The sequence below is a fragment of the Perca fluviatilis genome, chromosome 15, assembly GCF_010015445.1.
Source record: "Perca fluviatilis chromosome 15, GENO_Pfluv_1.0, whole genome shotgun sequence".
NCBI lineage: Eukaryota > Metazoa > Chordata > Actinopteri > Perciformes > Percidae > Perca > Perca fluviatilis.
In genome coordinates, this window is record NC_053126.1 from 27120944 (window position 1) to 27144374 (window position 23431).

General features: G+C 41.8%; 1 protein-coding gene across 2 annotated transcripts in view; it reads right to left on the reverse strand.

Annotated features, from left to right (window-relative positions):
* rbfox1 (RNA binding fox-1 homolog 1) overlaps positions 1 to 23431 on the reverse strand; it is a 384783-nt gene that overhangs the window by 188400 nt on the left and 172952 nt on the right. The window contains exon 3 of one of the 2 annotated variants that reach the window (XM_039824786.1): positions 15740 to 15774. In XM_039824786.1, the coding sequence (XP_039680720.1) occupies positions 15740 to 15766 (27 nt within the window). In that variant the 5' untranslated portion in view covers positions 15767 to 15774. Of the gene's footprint in view, positions 1 to 6723; positions 7017 to 15739; positions 15775 to 23431 lie in introns of those variants that run through there. The other variant, XM_039824787.1, reaches the window with a different exon arrangement.

Below are 23431 nucleotides of genomic sequence, written 5' to 3' on the forward strand. Positions count from 1 at the left end.
TTTTCATAAAAAAGGCATCTGTTTAAGTTCTCATCCTCTTTATATATACATAATCCTTAACATCTAAAATGAATATTGCCGTAAAAGTAGCATTAATTAATTCAACTTGGAAAATTCTATAAGGAAAGTTAAAAAATCCAAATCGCAGCAAAACAGGTACTGGTGAGCTTCCAGTACCTGTTTTACCCAGTACCCAGCATACAGCTAATTAATAAGAAAACTGCTGCGACGAATACGTTTACTAAAACACAATCAAACACAAGACAGACGTCTTTCTTTAACACACCTTTAACCCAACACTAATGCACAGACACACACTCAATGTGAGCTCCTTGTGAAAGTTGCAGGTGGTCAGGTCACTAGGCCTCTCCAAAACAACCCTGACTCAAACGCTCTGGGTCCATTCATTGTAAAAATACTCCACTCTACTCATTTGTCCTCCTCTGAAAAACTGCCAGTGTATCCAAACTGTCTTTCTCTCCCCTTCAGCATCAGCTCAGCACTCTGTTCGCCTTGCTGCAGTGGCAGCCATTAATACCCGTCAGCCAGGCTTGCTCCCACATCATATTTCTGCTGTTCTGCTGGATATATGGAGTGCCTGTTCAGCCAGCACTCAGGAAGCCCTGCATAATTTACTACAAAACAGGAAATGTCATTTGTGTTCTGCACTGGTAGCCCTCTGAGCACAGCCACAAAGCCCAATTTACTCTTCTATATGTTCTACTGCCCATACAAAATCCTGTATAAACTATGTGATGTTTGATATAAATGTGCAGATGTGTTAGTGGAAGGTCTGTGTGACCTAAACGCTTATTGTTACATTGAAGCAAGCAGTAAAGACAATCAGCAGGTCCACAAAGTGAATGATAGAGAGTAAAGAGTGTGTTCCACTAGCCTCGTGAGACCGTCCTGATCTCGCGAGCTCCAGTTTTCCACTCGCAGATCAGTCTGGCATCTTGAGATAGAGAAAATTTGGAGCCGTTCGCCAAACGACCGGGCCAATCAGCGTTGGTTTTGAGGCGGGTTTAGGTGGTGATAGACAGATGGTTTATCCAATCAGCTAGCCAGTATTTTCAGCCAGCGGTAGCCCTAATTCTGTTAGCTGCTCGCTAATGCTTTTTTCTCTTGGAAATATCCTTTACCGACATGTTGCTTGGTTGCTGAGCTAACGAGCTATGCTTTGCCTGCAGCAGCAGGGGCTTGTGGTTGTATTTTCATACGCTTTGTTGATCTGATTGGTTGATTTGGTCCGTCTATCACCAACATAGGTGATAGACAGATGGTTTATCCAATCAGCTAACCAGTATTTTCACCCCTTCCCAAAAGTTCTCCAACGGAAAGTTCCCAGATGGATATGCCGAGCAAATGCGAAGCAATCCATCTGGCGGAGTCAGGTTAGTGTTCCACAGGGTTCAGTCCAAATGGTTTCATTTGTATATGAAGACCTTTGCAAGGTGTTTGAATGGTATATTATTTCAATTTCTTACAGATGTTGAAATAAGAATACATGATTTCAAAATAAGAATAAATGATGTCAAAATGTAACATGATACCAAATCATTAGCTTAGAATTATAAGGTTCTATCTCCGTTTAGGGTAGTTTTGAGATATTGAGCATCAAAGTTTTTACATCCCAGCTGGCAAAACTGTACCTAGTATAATCTACTATTAATAACTAACAAAATATTTTTTTTACAAAAATAACACCACACAGGCATTAAACGTACAATATGTAACTTTCTGCCACTAGGGGTCTCTCAACCAAAACAATGGACGGTAAAACTGGACTTTTGATGACGTTGGGAAGTTGCGTGGAATTATGGGAGTTTTAAGTGTTAAACACCTTCGCTGCCAGTTAGAATGCATCAGTTCACGGACGAGTTTACCCGTTCAAGTTTATTCACGTTACGTTTATTCATTCTAATAAAATAGCTGCAGTTTCCCCAACATAATTACGTTTTTCTTGATTATATTTGTATTTGTAGCTGACCAGTTAGCTCGTGAGCCAGCAAGCTAACAGTAGCCAGCAGCTAAAACACAAAATATTTCACATATCAGTGTCACCTTTTGGATCGTTTCAACACCGGGCGGACGGGTTTGTTGTAACGCTAGCTAGCTACTAAACGAGGCTGAGAGACGGGTGTGGGTGGGGATTGTCGGGGAATCTCCGCGACCCGCGAGCCAGGACGTTCGTGCCGGTTGTGCAGCAGCAGAACATCTCCCAGCTGCCCGGAATTATCTCCCCTTCACTTTCCAGTAATCTTAACTTTTCGTTTTGGGGCTTAACTCACCTTTTCGTACGGGTTAATTTAGCTAACCGTAAAGACAGCTACAACACCAAGGGGAGAAATTCGGCAGGGAGGAGATTTTCAGCACATACACCGGTAGCGCTGCAGAGATGTAGCTAACTCTATGGATGGCCGCTGTTGTGACTCAGTGCTGGGTCTGATATGGTCCGTTTCCCGACGTTTAATTAAACTGCCGTTAGCGTCGTAAGCACCAGGCACTGGAGATAAGTTCTGGCCGGGGGGTTTCTGTAATAAAAGTAGCTGGCTGATAGCTGACTGGGGGCTAACGATAACTAGCTAGCTAGCTATATGTCCCGGGGCTGTTGTCAGCTGTCATCCCCGACTGAGTCTCTCTGCGCCGGGGGAGTGAGGCAGACAGACCGGGGTGTGCTAGCTGGCTAAATTAGCATTAGATTAATCGTCTATCTATACAGCTAACGTTAACGTTGCTAGTGAAGTTATTCGTGGGTTAGCCCAGTCCTATTAACTGTGGTCGAAACAGTCATACTAAAGCGTGTTGAATGATGTTGTAACCTCATAATGTTACCCACAAAGCATTAGCATCAATGTTAGCTACTTGTCGATATTGAACTTTCAAAATAAATAAGGTATCTGTTGTATTACTGTGATAAAAAGTGGGATGTAATTAATGCTTTATGGCCAAAAAAAAAAGCAGTATTACAGTTACAAGTATTTTTTTTCTGTGACATTGTATGATTTACAATTACTCCTGAACGTATCATCTTGGTGCCAGTGTTCTGACGGAAGTAAGAGTAACTGGAGGGTGAAAGGTTATATGACGCCACTGACGGGCGACTAAAGGAAACGTGCCGTGTCTGAAAATAAAATAACAGATTTCTCTGGGTTTGACAACTGGTGGAAACATTTGGGATAGTGTAAGAACACAACTCATAAAAATATATAACATAGGTATGGTCATTTTTAGACATTTTAAAGCAGGAATGTTACATATTGTACCTTTAATAAACACCTAATGGATCAGATTATGTCAAAAACTCAATTTCGACCAAAAGTGGAGATAGAACCTTATAATTCTAAGCTCACGAAATGTTGGGTAATTGGTCATAAATGCATGAAAATGCATAATCATTAGTCCTGGGTCTTCCCCGAGGCCTTCTCCCAGCTGGACGTACCTGGAAAATTTCCCTAAGGAGATGCCCAGGGTGCATTCTTACCAGATGCCCGAACCACCTCAACTGGCTCCTTTCGTCGCAAAGGAGCAGCGGGTCTACTCCGAGTTCCTCACGGATGACTGAGCTTCTCACCCTATCTCTAAGGGAGATGCCAGCCACTTTCCTGAGAAAAGCCATTTTGGTTGCTTGTACCCGGGATCTAGTTCTTTCAGTCATGACCCAGCATTCATGACCATAGGTGAGGGTAGGATCGAAAATTGACCTGTGGATCGAGAGCTTTGCCTTCCGGCTCAGCTTTTTTTTCGTCACAATGGTGCGGTAAAGCGAATGCAATACCGTCCCCGCTGCTCCAATTCTCCGGCTAATTTCCTCCTCCATTGTCCCCTCACTCTCGAACAAGACCCCAAGATACTTTATCTCCTTCAGAGAGAGAAGGCATTCCATCGGTTTCCTGCTGAGAACCATGGTCTCAGATTTAAAGGTGCTGATCCTCATCCCAGCCGCTTCACACTCGGCTGCGAACCGATCCAGTTATTGCCAAAGGCCACAGAGCGATGATGCCATCGAGACCACATCATCTGCAAAAAGCAGCGATGAGATCCCCACCCCACCACAACTACGCCTCTATATCCTCTCTGTGAATATCAAAAACAGGATTGGTGACAAAGCGCAGCCCTGGCGAAGGCCAACCCTCACCTGGAACGAGTCCAACTTACTACCAAGAACCCGGACACAGCTCTCGCTTTGAACGTACAGGGATCGGATAGCACTGAGAAGGGACCCCCTCACCCCAAACTTCTACTATATCTCCCGGAGGACCCATTCATATGCCTATTCCAGATCTACAAAACACATGAAGACCGGATGGGCATACTCCCAGGCCCCTACATGATCCTTGGAAAAGTGAGGAGCTGTTCTGTTGTTCCACAACCAGGACGGAATCCGCATTGTTATTCTACCTTTCGGCCAAACCCTCCTTTCCAGCACCTTGGAGTAGACTTAACCAGGGAGGCTGAGAAATGCGATACCCCTGTAATTGGCCCACACTGCCCCTTTTTGAACAAGGGAACCACCACCCCTGTCTGCCACTTCTTAGGCACTGTCCCAGAGTTCCACGCAATGTTGAAGAGGCGTGTCATCCAAGACAGCCCCTCCACACCCAAAGCTAATTGCATTTTTGGACGGATCTCATTGAGTTGTTTGACGACCTCGGTGACTTCCACCAGGGAAACTGACGACCATCAGCCTCCAGCCCTGCTTATACCATAGAGGGCGTGTTAGTTGGATTCAGGAGTTCTTCAAAGTGCTCCTTCCCCGCCTAATTACCTTCTCAGTTGAGGTCAAAAGCGCCCCATCCTTACCTTACGCAGCTTGGATGGCTCCCCGTTTCACCCTCTTGAGGTGGCGGGCGGTTTTCCAGAAGCACCTTGGTGGCGACCAAAAGTCCTTCTCAATGTCTTCTCCGAACTCTTACAAAGGTAGCGTTTACCAGAGGCACTCTTTCCATTCTTACCTTTCACAATAAAAGCCCTAAGCGTATGCTACATTGTATATGCAGTCTAGGCTACACTGCGTAATTGTTTACCAGAGGGAATTATACTCACACAAAGTATTTTGCTAAATGGAAACAATAATAAATAAAAAAAATACAGTAACGAAGAGTTAGCTTTTCCTGCTTCGGCTTCCCGACCGTGGTCGGACAGCCGATGATGGAGCTAAGCCCCATCACTCCACTCAGCAGCCAGGGAAACAAGACAGGACACTTCCGGTGTGTACATAACAACAAACAAATCCTTTAGGAGTTAAAAATTGCAGACGTCGGCAGATGTGGATGGATTTCCATTTTGAACCTCTTATTTAGCAGAATCTTTTATTACATTTCGCCAAACTGATTTATTACACCAAGTTGCTTAATGCCATTTATTATATTCCATTTCATTCTTCTGTCATTATGCAGCTGCTAAAACTGTTCTTCTTGATCTTTTTCTCTATAATATCTTCAAATCAATATCAACAAATGCAAGCTGTCCCTCCAGTGTATGTCACAGCTAAATCTTTTTGACATTTTTATGAAGCGCGGCATCACAAGCAGCAGCCTTCAAATTGAATATTGATTTTAATGATCTCTTCTTTGGGGCTGCAAGAGTTTGAATCTTAATAAAGCGTAGAGAAATGCAGCGCATTCTCAATTTCAAGAAAACTTTATACATAGCCCTTGGGAAATTCAATGGTAATGTGATGGATTTGTTGGGTTCCTCATTCACGATACAGATTCCAATGAACTTTTTAAAGCGTGGGGAATCTTTTTGCAAATTTGTTTCGGTCTCTCTGGGGCAGCAGTCTACTTTATTGTGGGGCTGTAATCTCAATTAAATATGAACTATTCAAATGAAGAGTAGTGCTGCATAGAGGATAGGACTTGCTAAAAAAAAGTGTCAAGCCTTCTTTCATTAAAGGTGGCCTAATATTTCTCAATTAACATGTTCCCTCTGCCAAAGCCCTTGAGTCAGCACACAGAAATTATAAGACATCTGAAGGGGAGAATTTCATTAATTATTTTTTTTCTAAAATGTAATTATTATGGGGTGTTTTCATGATGGGTACACTTCAGTAGGATACTGTATTGATGGTATTAAGGTGATGTGAAACAATCAGAACCAGCCAGGTTCGATACGAGCACCTTCTTAATAATACAAATTAGCTTCATCGAAAACATTTGGACAGAAACCTAATTTATGAAATTATGTCACAGGCAATGTGACGCTCTTATATGTCAAAGAGGTCGGAAGGAGGAGGTCGGGGGCCTCACAATCGGGAGCAATTTGGGGTTCAGTGTCTTACCCATGGACACTTTCACATGCAGACAGGAAGAGCTGGAGATTGGACGACCAACCTTGTGATTGGTGCTCTACTTCCTCCCTACCTCCTGAGCCAGGTTCATTCACAACCTCTGACTGACCATGCTACTTAATTCCCTAGTTGCTAAACAAGACATAATCTAGAAATAGACTTATAGTTGTACGTCTTAACCGTTTGGAACAGCAGGTAAAACCTGGGTTTGTATCTGTCACGTATGAACATCTCAGATACTTATACTGTATGTTCTCCGCTTAAACCGATGTAGCTTAATGCACGGCTAACAACAATTTAACCAACAACTGATCAACAAAATAATTTCTGCAGCACATTTACAACTGAGCAAATATACAAAGCAGATCACAAACAGGACACAAGACAAACACACACACACACACACACACACACACACCGATACAACTTACCCACAGATACATCATCATAACGACTGGACAGCTGAGTGCCTTCCCCTGCAGCAGCGAAACAGACTCCTCCTTTACTTTAAACACAAGTTGTGCAACCTATTGCGTATCCCTCGATCACCAGCTCACCATCACAGTCAATCTGGGACAACTGTTCTTGGATCGGGAAGATGTCTCTGACCCGTTTTTAGTTTCCCTTTGACTTCTCTTTCTTGCTCTCCACTCCTTTTGTGTAAAATCCTGCTTAGCCACCACTTCTCAGAGTGTGTACTTCACTATGCGCAAGTGTTTCAGTGTGTGTGTGTGTGTGTGTGTGCGTGTAAGGGAGAAAGAGGGAGCCTAATGACTAAATCTACTCTATGCAGCAGGAGGCTACGGTATACCACTGCACAATGAAAGCGAAAGAAAGAGACAGAGGAGGAGAGGTGGAGAAAACCAACCACACACACACACACACACACACACACACACACAAAGTGTACACTCAGCAGAAGTGTTCTTGTGAATAGCTGTTCTTGGCTGGCTAAATCTCTTTTTGATGTGTGCTTCTAGTATTGTTAGCGGTGTATCAAACTGGGACGCTCCCACGGTGTAACAGGGCAAGCTGCACAGATGATCACAGTAGATATAAACAAACCCCAAAATGAGTCTCAGAATAGAAGAGGCTGATCTACTGTAACCATTTAAAGCCACCGTGTCACTTCATTTCCAGTTACTAAAAACAGCAGGTGGCTCCCAATGACTGTAAAAAAATAATGGACGACGCTTCGGGTATGAAAAGTTAAGCCAATGCCAAAGTGCCTTAAACCTGCATTCTATCTCATTTCCAGCAGGGGCTACGCCAACTCCAAAAAAAGTCTGTTTCTATTGAAGTCGATGGGAAAATGAGCCTACTTCTCACTTGATTTATTACCTCAGTAAACATTTTCAGAATGAGTTTATGGTCTAAAGCGCAGGGGATGCTTTAGGGCGTGGCTACACGCCGAGCTGGTAACTTAAGGGACAGTTTGCTGTACTGCCGTACATGCAGATGAATGGCGCCAGTACCTGGAGGTCCGTGTTTCCCTGCCGAAAAATCTCCACTGGATAACTCGCTTCAGACGGGTATAGATATAGGCAAATTTCCCTCTACTGCAGCCATACACTACAGTGGCTTGGCCGCGTCAGCTTCCCCAGCTCCACCCTCTCGTCAAAAATCATCACGTCCGGTTTCAAATAAACCCAAGATGGCGACGGCTAGGGTTGGGCAATATATCGATATTATATCGATATCGTGATATGAGACTAGATATCGTCTTAGATTTTGGATATCGTAATATCGTGATATGACATAAGTGGTGTCTTTTCCTGGTTTTAAAGGCTGCATTAAAGTAAAGTGATGTCATTTTCTGAACTTACCAGACTGTCTTCTATTATTTGCCTTTTTCCTCACTTAGACATTATATCCACATTGCTGATGATTATTTATCTAAAATCTAAGTGTGAAGATATTTTGTTAGAAGACCAATTGTCAACCCTAGAATATCGCCGCAATATCGATAGAGGTATTTGGTCAAGAATATCGTGATATCTGATTTTCTCCATATCGCCCAGCCCTAGCGACGGCCATATTGCCAAACTCGAGGCTTCGAAAGGGCAGTTCAAAAACCAATGGGTGATGTCACTGATGCTATGTCCAGTCTATGGTGGCTCCACAAGAGAATAAGTCATGTGAAAAATGAAGAAGCATCTATTGTGCACTCCCAAAGTGGCTCAGTGACATGATTTCATTTGAAGTCCGACCTCTTTTACAAATACTATTTCCTCCTGCACAAAAATAAAACAGTAATTAAGCATGAGACTAGGTTTATCTGTATGAAGGCAGCAGGAGTGTGGGCCATCATTTTATTCACCACCTGTAACCATAATAGCCCTCTGCTAGTTTAGCAGCATTATCCAGATAGGATGTAAAAAGATTTTATAAAAACAAACCAAATAGGAAAAACTTGATATATAAGCTTTACAGTCTGTTGGTTCAGTTTGTGCATTACGCTGAAGGGGAGTTATCAATTACCTAAAGAAACAGGGGTACAAATTAGTTACCACATCTTCGAGTGAAGCGTCTGGAACACAGTTGCAAAAGCATTTAGGGATTTGTCACATACTGAAGACACTAGAAGACAGTAGAGGTACTCTACAGTGGGCACATAGGAGCGTAGAGATCTTTACCTTTTCTAAGAGTCTGTGGGGCCAGTCGGGCCTTCTGTACACACTATTCTCACCCTTTTTCTTTGACTTCTTGTCTTATCAAACCGATTTTTCGCCACAAACTTGGTCAAATGGTCCAATGCAAATGGTCCAATGCATCTTCAAAACATGGATTTCACAGAATGGATTTGTAAGTAAACAAACTATGTACTCGGCTTTAGAAACATACTGACAACTGCAGAACCCTGCAAACTCTTGAAAGGGAAGAAAAGTGATTACCAGTAAGATTACCAATCCTACACCTGGCAACACAGCTGGCAGCATGGCAGCAGAGGGCACTATTAACCACCTATATCATACTGTATGCATGCAAGCTTTTTCCTTAAACTCTCAGCTTTCCTGACACTAGCCATGGACGTAAATTACATCCAACAGTTATTGTGAAATGAATGAATTGTTAAATTGCCAATAGGTCTTGTTTCTTCAAACTTCAATCTTCCAATCCACCCAACACCAAAACAAGTCAATGGCAGAATAAGCTGTTTGGCATTGGCAGAGAAGATTTGGCAAATTTTTCATGGGCACATACTCAGCGCTGCTGCTCATCCCACAAATGCATGTTCCTTACAAATGGGGCAGCATTTGTAAGGGAACTAAACAGGCTTTCCAACGGTATAAGATTTATTGCCAAAAAGCATTGTTACCACAGAGAAATAATCTACCAAACACAAATGTCCTTACTTTTTGTGCTAAATTGATTAATTAGCACTGATTTGGGTTGCAAAACAGCCATAGTCTAATAATCCATCACCACATTTTATAAAATGACATCACATGTTTTGAATGGGTTTCATATGTTGTATTAGGGTTGTGTGTGTGTGTGTGTGTGTGTGTGTGTGTGTGTGTGTGTGTGTGTTCTTGTTTAACTACATTCGTGGGGTCCACAAACCAGGAATACAGTATACTTGTGGGGTCCGGACAGCTTTGTGGGGCCAAAATGCTGGACCCCACAACTTTAAAGGGCTGTTTGAGGGTTAAGACTTGGTTTTAGGATTAGGGATAGAATTAGGTTATGGTTAGGGTAAGGGTTAAGGTAAGGCATTTAGTTGTGTGGGAATGCATTATGTCAATGACGGGTCCCCACAAAGATAGTGCCACGCACTAAGAGTGTGAGTGTGAGTGTGTGTGTGTTATAACAGGAAAAATACCCCAAGGGCCAAATAACTAAACAGAAGGAAAAAAAAACAAAAAAAACTTTATAGTCCAGATCCAATCTGAGAGTGTAACCTATTTGCTTCTCATTTCCCCATTATCCTGAAGAAAATAGTTGTTCATTTCCTTATGGCTATGGACAATTAAAAAAAAATGAAATTGGCTGGTAGCTGTGTGTGGAGGGGTTTACAACAAGACGCCGTGGCATGAATTATAACGCTGAACTGGAAGTTTATTTTTAGACTCAAAATGTAACCAAAACTTAATGAGATGCATCAGAGCCAACACGGACTGTACTTACTGCTGCTGTAACTGCATTTCATTTTTTTTTAGGTTCATGGTTGCTTATTGGGAAAAAAATATATATCACTTTTGCTTAACCCAGCAATAAAAAATCAAACTACACTTAAAATCCCATGAGGCAAGTAGACAGCAAAGAGGCGAGAGCTTTGACTCATTAAGTGTGGATATGAGCTAGCTCTGCTCAGTCTACAAGATTTATAATGAGGCCCCCGGTTCACGGCTATTCTCAAGCCACTTGTTAAGTCAGTAATGAGACCAAAATATGCTCATCATACAGATGCTTCATACATACTACTTAAATCAAAGCATTCATTCACAAGTGTCTGAAGCATGCATGGAAACACATGCACACACAAACTACAAGGAAGACTATCAGGCCTGTTATTTCAACAATCTGGGAAACAACATACTGTACAGCACGCACACTACTCCGGAAAGACTTGTCGTGTGTTTAAATATACTGCATGTTAAGGTTAGTGTTAATGACTGTAAGGGTTGCAGTTTGTATCACTAGATTATGTATTGAAAGGTACAGGAAACTCACAATTTGTAATTTGTAACTAAGGTGGCTTTCACACCTACCTCGTTTGGTCCGTTTAAAACGAACCCTGGAGCGCTGGGTCGGATAGTCCGGCTCGTTTGCGAGGTTGTGAAAGCTCACCCGAACTCTGGTGCGGAACAAACAAACGCACTCTGGTTCGCTTATAAACGGGGGTCTCTGTTCGCTTCCAAGTGCACTAGAGTCCGATTCACGTTAGGTGAGAACACGATCCGACCCAAATACAGGAAGCAAACCAACAACAGAGCCTGCGGTTTAACCTTTCACACAATTTACAGACTTATATATGATTTAAGGGATGATAACGTTCAGATCCATAACTTATTCTGAGCACACATCGCTGTTCGTCTGTGTGACATCATCATCATCATCATCATCATCATCATCTCTCTCTCTCTCTCTCTCTCTCGCTCTCCTTCACCCGATGTCTGTCAGCTGCTCATTGTTCGCCTTTTTCTAAAATACTACAAACACTAAAGCCAAAGCAGAAAACCCAAGAAGTTTAAAATTTACTTTTTTAGACCAGAAGTGTCGGCGAGTTTCGGATACTCCAATAAACAAGCGACCGTCTCGATCGCGTGACGTGTGTTTAAAGTGTTTGGTGTGTTTGACGTAGTGCGGTGTGAAAGCAAACCGAACCAAATTAAACGTGCAACAATGTTGCAACTTCACCCCCGAATCGCACAGAGTCCACCGAACTATAGGTGTGAAAGGGCCCTTAGGCCTCGTTCAGACCTTCACCCCAAATCCACTTTTTGGCATATCCAAATTGTATAAAGATTGATTTAAGTATGCACATTTAAGTATGCACAGCATAAAAAAAACACGTGTATGTAATGTACTCCTTCCAGTTTTACCTTTAACAATAAAAGCCCAACTTAAATTCATTTCAAGCGTTTTGTAAAAGAGGCAACTCAACTGAATGCTTAATGGCAACGGCAACATGAAATCCAGAGTGACGGAAGATAACGGATGCTGCTACTAGCAGAGTGCTATGGAGGACAACATGAAGGAGAACAACAGTTCTGCACCACGACTTGACAGTGGTGGACCTCCATTTCCTGGACCTTTCCTCGTTGGAAAGCTACACTGACGCCTACGTCGTTACCACAGCAACCTATAAAGATAGGTTGGTGATTTCTGGACACACAAATCCAATCGGATCACTTGCAAATCGAAGTGCGGCCAGTCTGTCTTAAACAGTGTTGGGCAAGTTACTTCCAAAATGTAATAAATTATAGATTACTAGTTACTGTCATTTGAGAGTAATTAGTTATATTACAATATTACTGTCTCTGAATTGCAATGCGTTACACTACTTTTGCATTACTTTTGAGTTACTTTCACCAAAATAACAGCGGCAGTTTGACTTGGCATGTAGCTCGTGAATTTCACCACTGGATCAATAAAGTCTCATCTTTATCCACTTTAATACATCACAGATTATTCATAATATTTTGTATAATTAATAGGAATATGCAAAGTAACTAAAGCTATAAAAAATAGATAAGTAAAACGTACAATAGGCAAGTAGGAGAAAATTTAAATACTCAATTAAAAGTACCTTACAGTTGTATTGAAGTACGGCATTGTTGTAAAATGTTTGTTTAAAGCACTTGAATAAGAAATTCATGTTGTTTAGTTTAAAACAGTCTAAAGGAAATTGTCAATTATAGTGTGATTAAAACTCACTAGTTACATTATTTACAGTACTTGATTTACAGCTGATATGTGAAAAGGTACACAACCTTATTTAACAGTAATTTAGTTTTACTGCGAACCGTCACAGGAAGTGCTTTTATTTTGAAGTAGCCTACACGGAAGTTGTCGGTTGTGTACCTTATGTAATCTTGCTAGCTTACTTAGATGCAACTGTTATGCATGTTGTCAAAGAATTTCTAACGTAGAGCGGTTTTGATGTTGCTAATGCAACAATTACTGTCTATGGATGCAACCTATGGATGCAACATGTCCGTCAAGCTAAGTTGCTCACTTTCTTGTTTGTAAAACTGCAACTGTAATAATTATTACCGTTCATGACAGAAACATATTGAACAGTAAATGGTCACAGTAAAAGACAAGCGTTTTTGGTCGTCAAGCCACTACAGGCAGAGTTACTCTCAACGGCTGATAAACTGCAATGATTTACGTGTAAGCAAGCCTAAACATTAATTCCCGACAGCGGCTCGGACACACTGCTGTCCGAGCTGACGTACCGTCACCTGACACAGATGTTATGAAATAATACTCATGGCTTTTTTTCCTGTGAACAAATGCTTTGCGGTGTTGGGAAATTCTTAAAAAAACGTTAAAATGCGTTGTAACTCGCATTACTGAGATTGTAACGGGTAATAATATTACCGAAATTTAATTAGTAATGCGTTCTATTACTGCGTTACAGCAAAAAGGAATACATTACTGTAATTGCGTTACTTTTGTAACACGTTACTCCCAACACTGGTCTTAAAGATCTGATTTGAGAACGTAGCCTGAATATCTTCACTTTGGTGGTCTTAGGCCATTAGCTTTAAAAATGTTATCAGCTGATGGCTCAGCTGGTCCAGAGCAATGATATTGATGATGTGATTGGCTGAGTGTATTCATTAATCACCACACACTCTTATGTACAGTATGTTCCACTTCACCCCTCCCTTGCCCCTATGAACCGAAAGAGCAGGTGAGCTTAGAGATGACCACACAGTCCGTGCGCCCAGGAGCGACCACACTGACTAAACTAGGCCCCTTTCGGGTTTTTGTTACTCGCACATGTTTTACTGTTACCGCTGTAGCTTTGGACAGGTGTGTACCGCAATACAGTTTGCTGGCACATTAAAGAGTAACTTTACATAAGGCTGAAAAGCAGTGTTTCACTGCCCCCTTTGATACAAAGATACAAGTCTGTTTCATCTCTGGCTGTGGTTGGCTTTGGTCAGATGAGGGCTTTTTTGCACCCTCAACCACGCCCAAGAGGGTGCACCTGTACATCACTGCAGAAAGGTGAGAAGTTAAACCACTGGAGGTCAGCAAAAAACAGATTTTTAGTGAGTGTTAAGTCAGACTTTAAATCCCCTCCCTCTTACTCAAATACAGTACACACAGACTGAAATATAGAGCTTTGGTTTTCCATTCCTGGGGTTGTTGAATAGGTCTGACGTCTGTGCTGGCAACCTATGCCATGTGGGTTTGTTGTTTCAATGGATTTCTTGATGTCATTTACCTCCAATTGAAACACCATATCTGACGTCCTCAAGTATGTGAGAAAAGTCGGATTAAACTGGTGATTTGTAGTTGTTATTAGTTGTTTTCTGCCATTTCAAAATCCTTACACATTACATTACTTATTGGGTTAGGGTTACTTACTAACCCTAACCCATTATGTATACTTAAGTAATTTAAATATGAAAAAAACAATTTATAAGGTGTACTTAAAGGGCCAATATGTAATATCTACTGTAATAAATCCAAAAATGACCCCAATGCGTCATCACATATTAAGGAAACATGCTAAGTTGAAATACTATCTTTTCTGACAACAATGCTAATGCCAGTATTTTCACCTTTTGAAATGTCCGTTCCGTGATGGAACTTCTGTTTGTGTTTTGGCCTGTGCGTTGTTATCAACTGCCCAGTTTGACAGCCAGGCCGGGTTGCCAGATATACCAGTAAAAAACTCAAACCCAGAGCGCTACAGCTGTAACGTTAGAACAGCCATGAAAGCAGCAAACAAACAAACGGGATCAACGGAGATAGATTCTACCCAACCTAAAAAAAACATGTTTCTAACAGTTGCGTGACCAGAGACGTAAGAAACCCCGGATAAATATTGGATGTATTTGAAAGATGGAGACAGCTTAGAGCCCAAAAGGACGCCGAGTTGGCTAATTTCCTCTAGCTTCAGGCTAATTGATCACGGCTACAAGGGATGGGCATTTTATGTCATTTCAACATTTGTGTACTCACATTGAATTATATAGCTAGAGTACCCGAGTTGGTTACTCACTAAAACTAATTGAGACAAAGCCAGTGAAGTGATCCCGACTGGTCCTGGCTAAGGCCGCCATGCTAACCCTGCTAACTGCTAACGTTACTGGAGGAACAGGCAAGAAGGCCATGGCTGTTACACAAAAATGTCATCATTGTTTACAAACACCAAAATTGTCTATAGATTCAGGATGCTGATTGGTGAGGTTGAAGAAAATAAAATTAAACATCAGTCTAATCCAATTGATCAAATTCAGAACCACAAATTCAAGTAGAAATAAGTGTCATAGCAACATCGAGGCTTTACAGGAATTGTTGGGTCTGAATTTGTGACCACTTAAAAAAGATATTCAAATTCTGCTTCTTTTAAATTGCAAATAAAGAAATGCAATATTTTCATTTCAAAAAGAGGTGAATTCAGAACAGATAAATTCAGATACATGGTTTTAAAAGTAAAACTTTTCAATATTAAGTATTCAGTGGCCGTTAAAGTTCAAATACTTGTGTATGTCTTTAATTTGCTTCATTACGGTTCAATGTACCAAAGTATGTGACCATCACTGATAGAAAGTACAGTAGAAAGTACTACTGTAAGTACTGCATATTGCATGGCCATATATTCACACAAATACACACGAGTTTGGTAAATAAAGGCATTTCTGTATCAAACACAAGGCAATTTGTATAATCAAGTGGGTAGTTGTTTGGAAGACTACGTGTCTGTGTTTTCTTACAAATATACCTTCATACAGAGTCTGTATTACAGACAGGACTTACCCTCAGCTGCTCTTGCTCACAGCTCATTAGTTGGCCTGAAATGTACAAGAGAAGAAACAATTAGCTGTTGATTCTGAAGTGACCACAATCCTTGAAAGCCTTCTTCAGCAGCCATTACCACAGACGTGCACAACTGTATTCAATTATCCACCCTAATTCCTGATCAAGGCAGTGAGAGCTAAGGGTAAACTGATCTGTAAAAGGACTTTAATGTTGCAATCTAGCAAATGAGACACTTTCAGTTCATTAATGGGAAGTGTTGGCCTCACAAGCCCGAGAGAGAAAATAATGCCAAACAGATTAAAGCTTCACCTAACACAACATTTGTATTCAAAAGATACCTTCATTAGCCTAGGTCCCCCCCTCCTACTCCTCCTCTGAACAGTGATTGTCCAATCATATTCAATCCAATGTCATTTATAGTGTCAAATCATAACAGAAGTTTTCACAAGACACTTTACAGATAGAGTCCGGACCACACATAATTTAAAGAGACCCAACAACTCCCCCATGAGCAAGCACTTTGAAAGAATGACTCGAGTAACAGGTGAACCAGCTTCCCTTGATCTTAGGGTTCCCCCACCTGCCAAATCCCACTTTAAACCCTAGTTGTAACAAGGTTATAATTAAATGATGTAACTCTGATGCATGTTTGTTTTATTCCATTCATTGCCAACACAGAATCTCCAATTGTTTCTGAGTAAACAAAAGCACATGGGTAATTATGCAGGATGACAAATGTTCAGGTGCAGGTAGCTCTTTCACTGGTGGGAGTTATGGAGCATTCAATGCAGCAGTAATATTGCGGTGTCAATAAGGGCGTTTTCACACCTATAGTTTGTTTGCTTTGGTCCAAATCAGTTGATGAGTTTGCAAACTTTACGCGACTTGGCCTTTGTTCGGTTTCGTTTCACACCTAGGAAAAATCCAAGCGTACCAAATGCGTCATTACAAATGACGCAAGGGCGTTCACTCTGCTTATTGGTCAGATGTTTCTGGGGCGGGAGCAAAAAAGGAAATACAGGAAGAAGGTCCAGTGTTCTGGACTAGTGCATATTTCTTGCATCTCCATGGAAATGTGAGTGACGACGAGCTTGGCCGCAGTCTATTTCTGTCAGAGAAAGACTACGAGCTGCTACAGTTTGCATGTTCTGCTGCATAGCAGATTGCAAAGCAGATCTGACTACCAGAGACATTAGCTCACACTTGTGGAGGACACATACAGTAGTCAGCGCGGTTCGAGGTCTTATCATGTTCTCACCACAAACGAACCGCTCCAGAGTTCGATTTAAAGCGTACCGAGACCACAACTTTAAGGAGGCCTTGGTACGCTTGTTTGGTCCGCTTTTGGTGCAAATCCAAGTGGGATTACTGCATTCAGACCTGCCCAAACGAACCGCACCAAGGGGGAAAACGAACTCTAGTGCGATACAACCGAACTAAATAAGGCAGGTGTGAAAGTACTTTACGAAATAAACATCATGCTGTATTGAAGAAGACTTGAAACTAGCGATTGAGGCCATAAACCTATTAGGACAATGTTTACTGAGGTAATAAAGCAAATGAGAAGTAGGGTCATTTTCTCAATCTGACTTCTTTTCGGAGTCGTCGGCGTCACCCTCTGCTCAATCTTGTTGCCTTCAAGGCGCAACCAAAACCAGAAGCAATGAAGACTGAGGTCGATAGCGCTAAACCCACCAGACTCCATTTAAAAAATATATATATACTTTTAGCATGTATAGAGTCAACATATTTCCACATGTAAATTGGTAAACTATGTGTTTATTTCAACCAAAACTAGAGTTATTATGGTTGGAAAAGTGGAAAGACGATCCAAGACAGCTTTTTTATAGATTTATTTAGTTTCTGTCGACTTTGAATGAAGTGTATTTTACGAAATTACTGTTTATTTACGTGAAGTCTGGTGGCGTTAGCAAACGCAATTTCACGGATGTTTTTATGTTTAAAAAAAGGATCTGTCAGTGGCAAAACAGGCACTTTTGTGAACGTAAATAAGAGGCGCACAATTGCCTTATTGACTTACATTGTAGCTTGTTTTGTTGATTGCTGACTGCAGCGGTCTTGCTTAAAACTGGACCAATGTCAAAGATTGTTGTTCTCATCAGTCACTTAGACATAGGAAAATAGGGTCCAGTTTGAAAAACACAAACAAATTTACCCTTTAAAGGGCCCATGGCATGAAAATTTCACTTTATGAGGTTTTTTAACATTAATATGAGTTCCCCCAGCCTGCCTATGGTCCCCCAGTGGCTACAAATGGTGATAGGTGTAAACCGAGCCCTGGGTGTCCTGCTCTGCCTTTGAGAAAATGAAAGCTCAGATGGGCCGATCTGGAATCTTCTCCTTATGACGTCATAAGGAGCAAGGTTACCTCCCCTTTCTCTGCTTTGCCTGCCCAGAGAATTTGGCCCACCCATGAGAGAGAGACCTCATGGCTTTCAAACCAGCAGCGTGGCAGTTGGTCAAGGCTACACCCCCACCCTCCACCTTGCCCCCCCCTCTCTCCTCCTCAGTAGCTACAGACACAGAAATGGCACATACTAAGGAAAGCTCATTGTGGGACTGGCTCTAGTGGCTGTAATTCTGCACCAAGGTTGAATTTCGGGACTTCAGAGACAGTATTAGGGGACCACTGAGGTCTATATAAAAGCATCCAAAGAGCACCATGTCATGGGACCTTTAAGGGTCAGTTTGACTAGTGGGGCTACACAGCCCAGTATGCCTATATGTTACTTCCATATTTGAAGACTCCCCACCTCAAAATGTAAGTCGACTGCCAACATTCAGTGCCAGCACGTGAAGTAGGACTAATCACAACCAATTAGCTAATATGGGGTGGGTTTAAGATGATGACTGACAGAGGACGTCACCGTCCTGTAGGTCTGTCCAGCGCACAAGGGTCAGGAAACTCTGATCTAACTGTCAAACTAGGCAGTGCTGATCAAATATGAATCAAGATTCCGTTACTGTATTGGAATTTTAGTAGCCTAGAAATCTGGATGCACCCTAGTGGCAGCAAATTTATTTTGCAGCCAGGGTCAGTCTAGGCACTCTGTTGGCTTGCGAGCTGGAAAAACCAAATTTTGGTCAGGCCAATCACATCGTGTATAGAGTCGGTGGGCGGGTTTAGGGCTGCTGCTGCTGCTGGGAACAGCGGTCTTCTGGAAGACTTGTAGTTAAGCTTTTCTTTGAGAAAAGAACAAAGAACGACACAGAAATCATTCTTAAAAAAGGAAGATGTGTTTGGAGTTTTGCCGACCGGATACGGCAAAAGTTGAATCTATCAACTAGCTCCGCTACCTTCTTCGTTGCTCTGCCTGGTTGTAGCGCTATCCTATTGCGTGCAGAGGGAATTTGAAAGACAACCGTTTATCCCGCCCCTCGGATTGAGCCCCGTCAATGGTGAGTTCCCAGACCCAATATCTTGATGTGGGTCTGGCTTGTCAGGCTAGAATTTTAGCTGTAATTTGACAAAGTTTGTGATCAGGCCGCCATGCAAAAGGACCAAACACTGCCCCAGCTGTGTCACTCATTGCCAATCTTTGCTCTGATTGGTTGTAGGTCCATCCATTTGCGTCCGGAGCCATTCTTGTCTCCGCCGTTGATAAATCCGCTTGGAAATCGAAAATGAAATGAGAGGTTCCAAAGTAATACACATTTGCGAATTAGTCTGGCAACGCCAGGCTAACTTGAATAAAACCAAACAGAAGTTGCTTAGATCAGCTCTCTTGTTGCCCAGTCTCTGCCCTGTGTTCCTCTCTCAGAAGGACACAAACCCACTAGCACATCCACTGATCTCCTTAATCTCTACATCCAGCAGACCTCTCTCCTTTGTTTATCATTGCTTTTTCTCTTGCTCCCTCATTGGTTTTTGCCTATACGGGGAGTTTTGCTGTGATTGCTGTAGCTTCAGCATCGATTTGGGAGAGAGAGGATAACCCTATGAGGATTATGAAAGGAGAGATAATAAGGGAGGGAAAAAGGACGTTGGAGAAAATTGTTCAGATTGTATGCTGATGCTTTTCTGTGTGACCCCCAAGAGAGACATGTTTTTGCATCACAATAAGGCAGTGGGAAAGAATGAGAGAGCTCTGGTAGTCTTGATGTTTGTATTTTATGTATCCTAATTTTATCAGTGAAGTCAAACTGAACATACATACTGCTGCAAAAACTAAAAAGTACCCCTTGCATGTACACTACACTGCTTTCTGCTTACAATCCCACAATGCAATGCGCTGCATTTTATAGATGCAGAAATGATCATCTACGGCTGTCAGTGATGACTGAAAATGATCATAATAACTTAGTGACTTAAACCACAATTTAATGCTCACTATTGCATTTAAACTATTGAGCGTGTATTATAGGGGGTATAGGGTGTAGTGATTTCAGACACAGCCTTAGTGTGCTATTAGTGTTGAAATATATATAATATAATATATACTGAATGAAATATATACTGCTGAGCAGTAATTTGACAAAGTGCAAGAATATGGCCAAGCATTCCTAAATCACTGTACAGAGTTTCAAATCTGGCTGCACATCTCAATATGCATTTTAAAACCGTAGTTCACATTCACAAATCTCGCTATCAGTCAGTTTTTAATTCAACATTCCACTCCTGCTTTTACTACTAATAAAAAAGCAATCAAATGGAAATCAATGGTTGAGTGACCCAGCATATTTTCTAAAGTAGGCCTAAGGTTTTTCTGACAATGCTAATGTTCACATTTATTTTTTACAAATACTATGAGAAAGCCAGGGGGATGAGGAGAAAATCCCTTTATCAGGATAGGAGTATTGTAGCATCAATATTTTTTTTTTTTTTAAATCTACCGTATTGGTCCGAATATAAGACTATATACTATGGTGCCCAGATAGCTCAGTTGGTAGAGCGGGTGGCCATGTGTAGAGGTTTACACCTCGACGCAGCGGACCCGGGTTCGATTCCGGCCTGCGGCCCTTTGCTGCATGTCATTCCCCCTCGCTCCCCTTTCACTTCTTCAGCTGTCCTGTCATTAAAGGCCTAAAACGCCCATAAAATAATCTTTAAAAAAAAAAAAAAAAGACTATATACTATATACTATAAGATTATACAGTAGATAGATTCAGATACGTCTGAAAAAATGCAAACAGCCAGAGAAAATCTTACCGTGGTCCTCAAAGCGGCCGCTACCAAGAGACTGACAGGAGAGAGTGTGTGATTACGTATTGATGGGATGCCCATTACCATTGTCATTCAGCTGAAGGCCTTGGAAACATTTACCGTTAATTTAAATGTGACGCTTTCATCTAAAAAGATATTGAAAATATTATTTTATTTAAAAGATGTGAAAAACAACAGCCTACCTTGTTTTATTCAATATTGTTCTTTATAAAAACAAGATATGGTCTTCAAAAAGTATTTTTCCAAATATCAGTCTTAAGAGTCGTCTTAATCAGGGTTGTCTTATATTCTGACCAATACGGTATATATAAATATATATTCATACCTCTCTCTCTCTCTCTCTCTCCATATAATGGCATTGTGAAAATGTTGAATGACAACATTGGCACTATTTTCTGTTTCAGATATGCAATTTTACGCTAGCACACAGGTCATAGGTAGCTACAATGTATTTTATTCAGTAAGCCAATAAGTGTTTATGTACAGCAAATACTTTACTTTAAAAGTATGTAGGAGCTGTGTGGGTCACCAGATGTAGTGCACATTAGCCCGTGGATACTACACTTAGCCACTCTACTAAAGTGGAAAAAGGGAGAACAAAGTGAAAGAGAGAGACAGAGATGAAAATAGATCAAAAAAAATATTTCGGCAGTCCAGACAGAAGCCAGAGAAAAAATAGAGAGAGAGATTTTAGAATTTTACACTTATTTTTACATATGTATTATATATGCTCATTCATTAAAATCCCAATTTTAAAAATAATTAATTGAGTCAAGACTTTAAAAGCATCTAAATCTACAATGTTTTTATAAAAACTGAATTCCAGCTGTTCCAGAGTCTGGCCCTGATGTTACACAGCCACACTGACCTGTTCTCCACGCCGGTCTTGCTGCTAACATACTGTAAATAGCCGTTTTGGCTTCACCTGAAAGGCAGTTTAGGAGCTGCCACATGTCTCGTCTGCTTTTGTGTAGGCAGCTCCAATGATAAAAAAGCCTCTCAGTAAAAACCACACCAAAAGACTAAAAACATGCTCAAAGAGAGAATAACTCTGTGGGCCCTATTTTAACGTAGTATCAAGTATCAAACGTGAAACGCAAGTAGCTTTGTGGGCGGATCTCGGGCGCTATTGCTATTATATCGGTGGGAAAAATGAGTCTTGCGCCCGATGCAAATCTAAAATGGGTTGGTCTGAAGTAAATAAACCAATCAGAGCGTCATCTCACATTCCCTTTAAGAGCAGGCGCGCATGTTCCATGGCGGATTGCTATTATGACGGCGGATTTACCTGGTGCACGCCAGCGGGAGCTGTCCGGGATGCTGCAAAGTAATAAATGCCGGGTGGCGATGTTGCTGCGGCCTCTCGGGCGCATCTCCTCAAGTCTGGAGAGGATTGCTGCAGCCATGGAGCGTGGGCCTCCAAACGCACCACCTGCACCTGTTGTGCCCCTTCCTCCTCCTCCCACTCCATCTCTGTCCACCCGCTCCAACAGGAGCCACTCCCGGACCAGATCCCGCCGGCGTGTCCAATCCCACCATAGTTCAACATCACGTCTCCTTAAGTCCTCTAATATTTCCTCATTTATGTCATCAACACCTCCATTATTCATGGTAATGTTGTGTAAAACACAACAAGCCACAAAGAATGCTGCGACTTTTTGAGGACTGTACTGTAAAGTGCCTCTTGACCTATCCAAACACCTGAAGCGCATTTTCAGTAATATTTTTCTTTGTAATTATGTATGGTTTGCAAAAATGGGAACTGCTGCGTCCGTGTAGATGAGAGAAGCAAAGTGTATGTGTGGTGCACACGCTACATTATGGCCAAGCATGCGCCCCTAAAATAGCATCTGAATAACGCGCCACTGACTTTAGACTAGGTTTTTCCTGGTCAATGGTGGAATTGTTTTCTGAAACTGCAAAATAGCACCAGGGAACGTTTGCGTCTGAAGATGCCTCCTCTTTTCGCTGAACCGCCCCCGGGAGCGCAAATACATTCCCTAATTTACAGACGTGCGTCTGTGGAGGGAAAAGTCCGCTGTGCGTCGGATGCAAAATAGGAATTATACATACATCGGTGTACAAAGGCAATTGAGCTGGGTGCAAGATAGGGCCCTGTGAGTCTCTTACACTCAGTAAAAACATGGTAAACAGCAACTAAATGGACACTTGAAATAAAAGCATTGGAGGCAATGGCACCATGTACTGTGTATCCTCCACTGGAGGTCGGCTGTCCGTTTTTGGAGGTGAGGTTTATATAAAATCATCTACTGTGGGCCAGGTCCTTTTTCTCCCAGTCTCTCTGACCACACAGTGGGGAGCCTGTTGCACAGCCCGGCCTTGTGTATGTTCATCACACAGTGTATGTAGAAGAGAGGAGCCAGACAGAGAGAGAGAGAGAGAGAGAGAGAGAGAGAGAGAGAGAGAGAGATTGGCACAGTAGCGCAAAGCCCTGCGCAACAATGTACACCTTAGCCATGCAGAAAATGCTGGAGTAAAGAAAA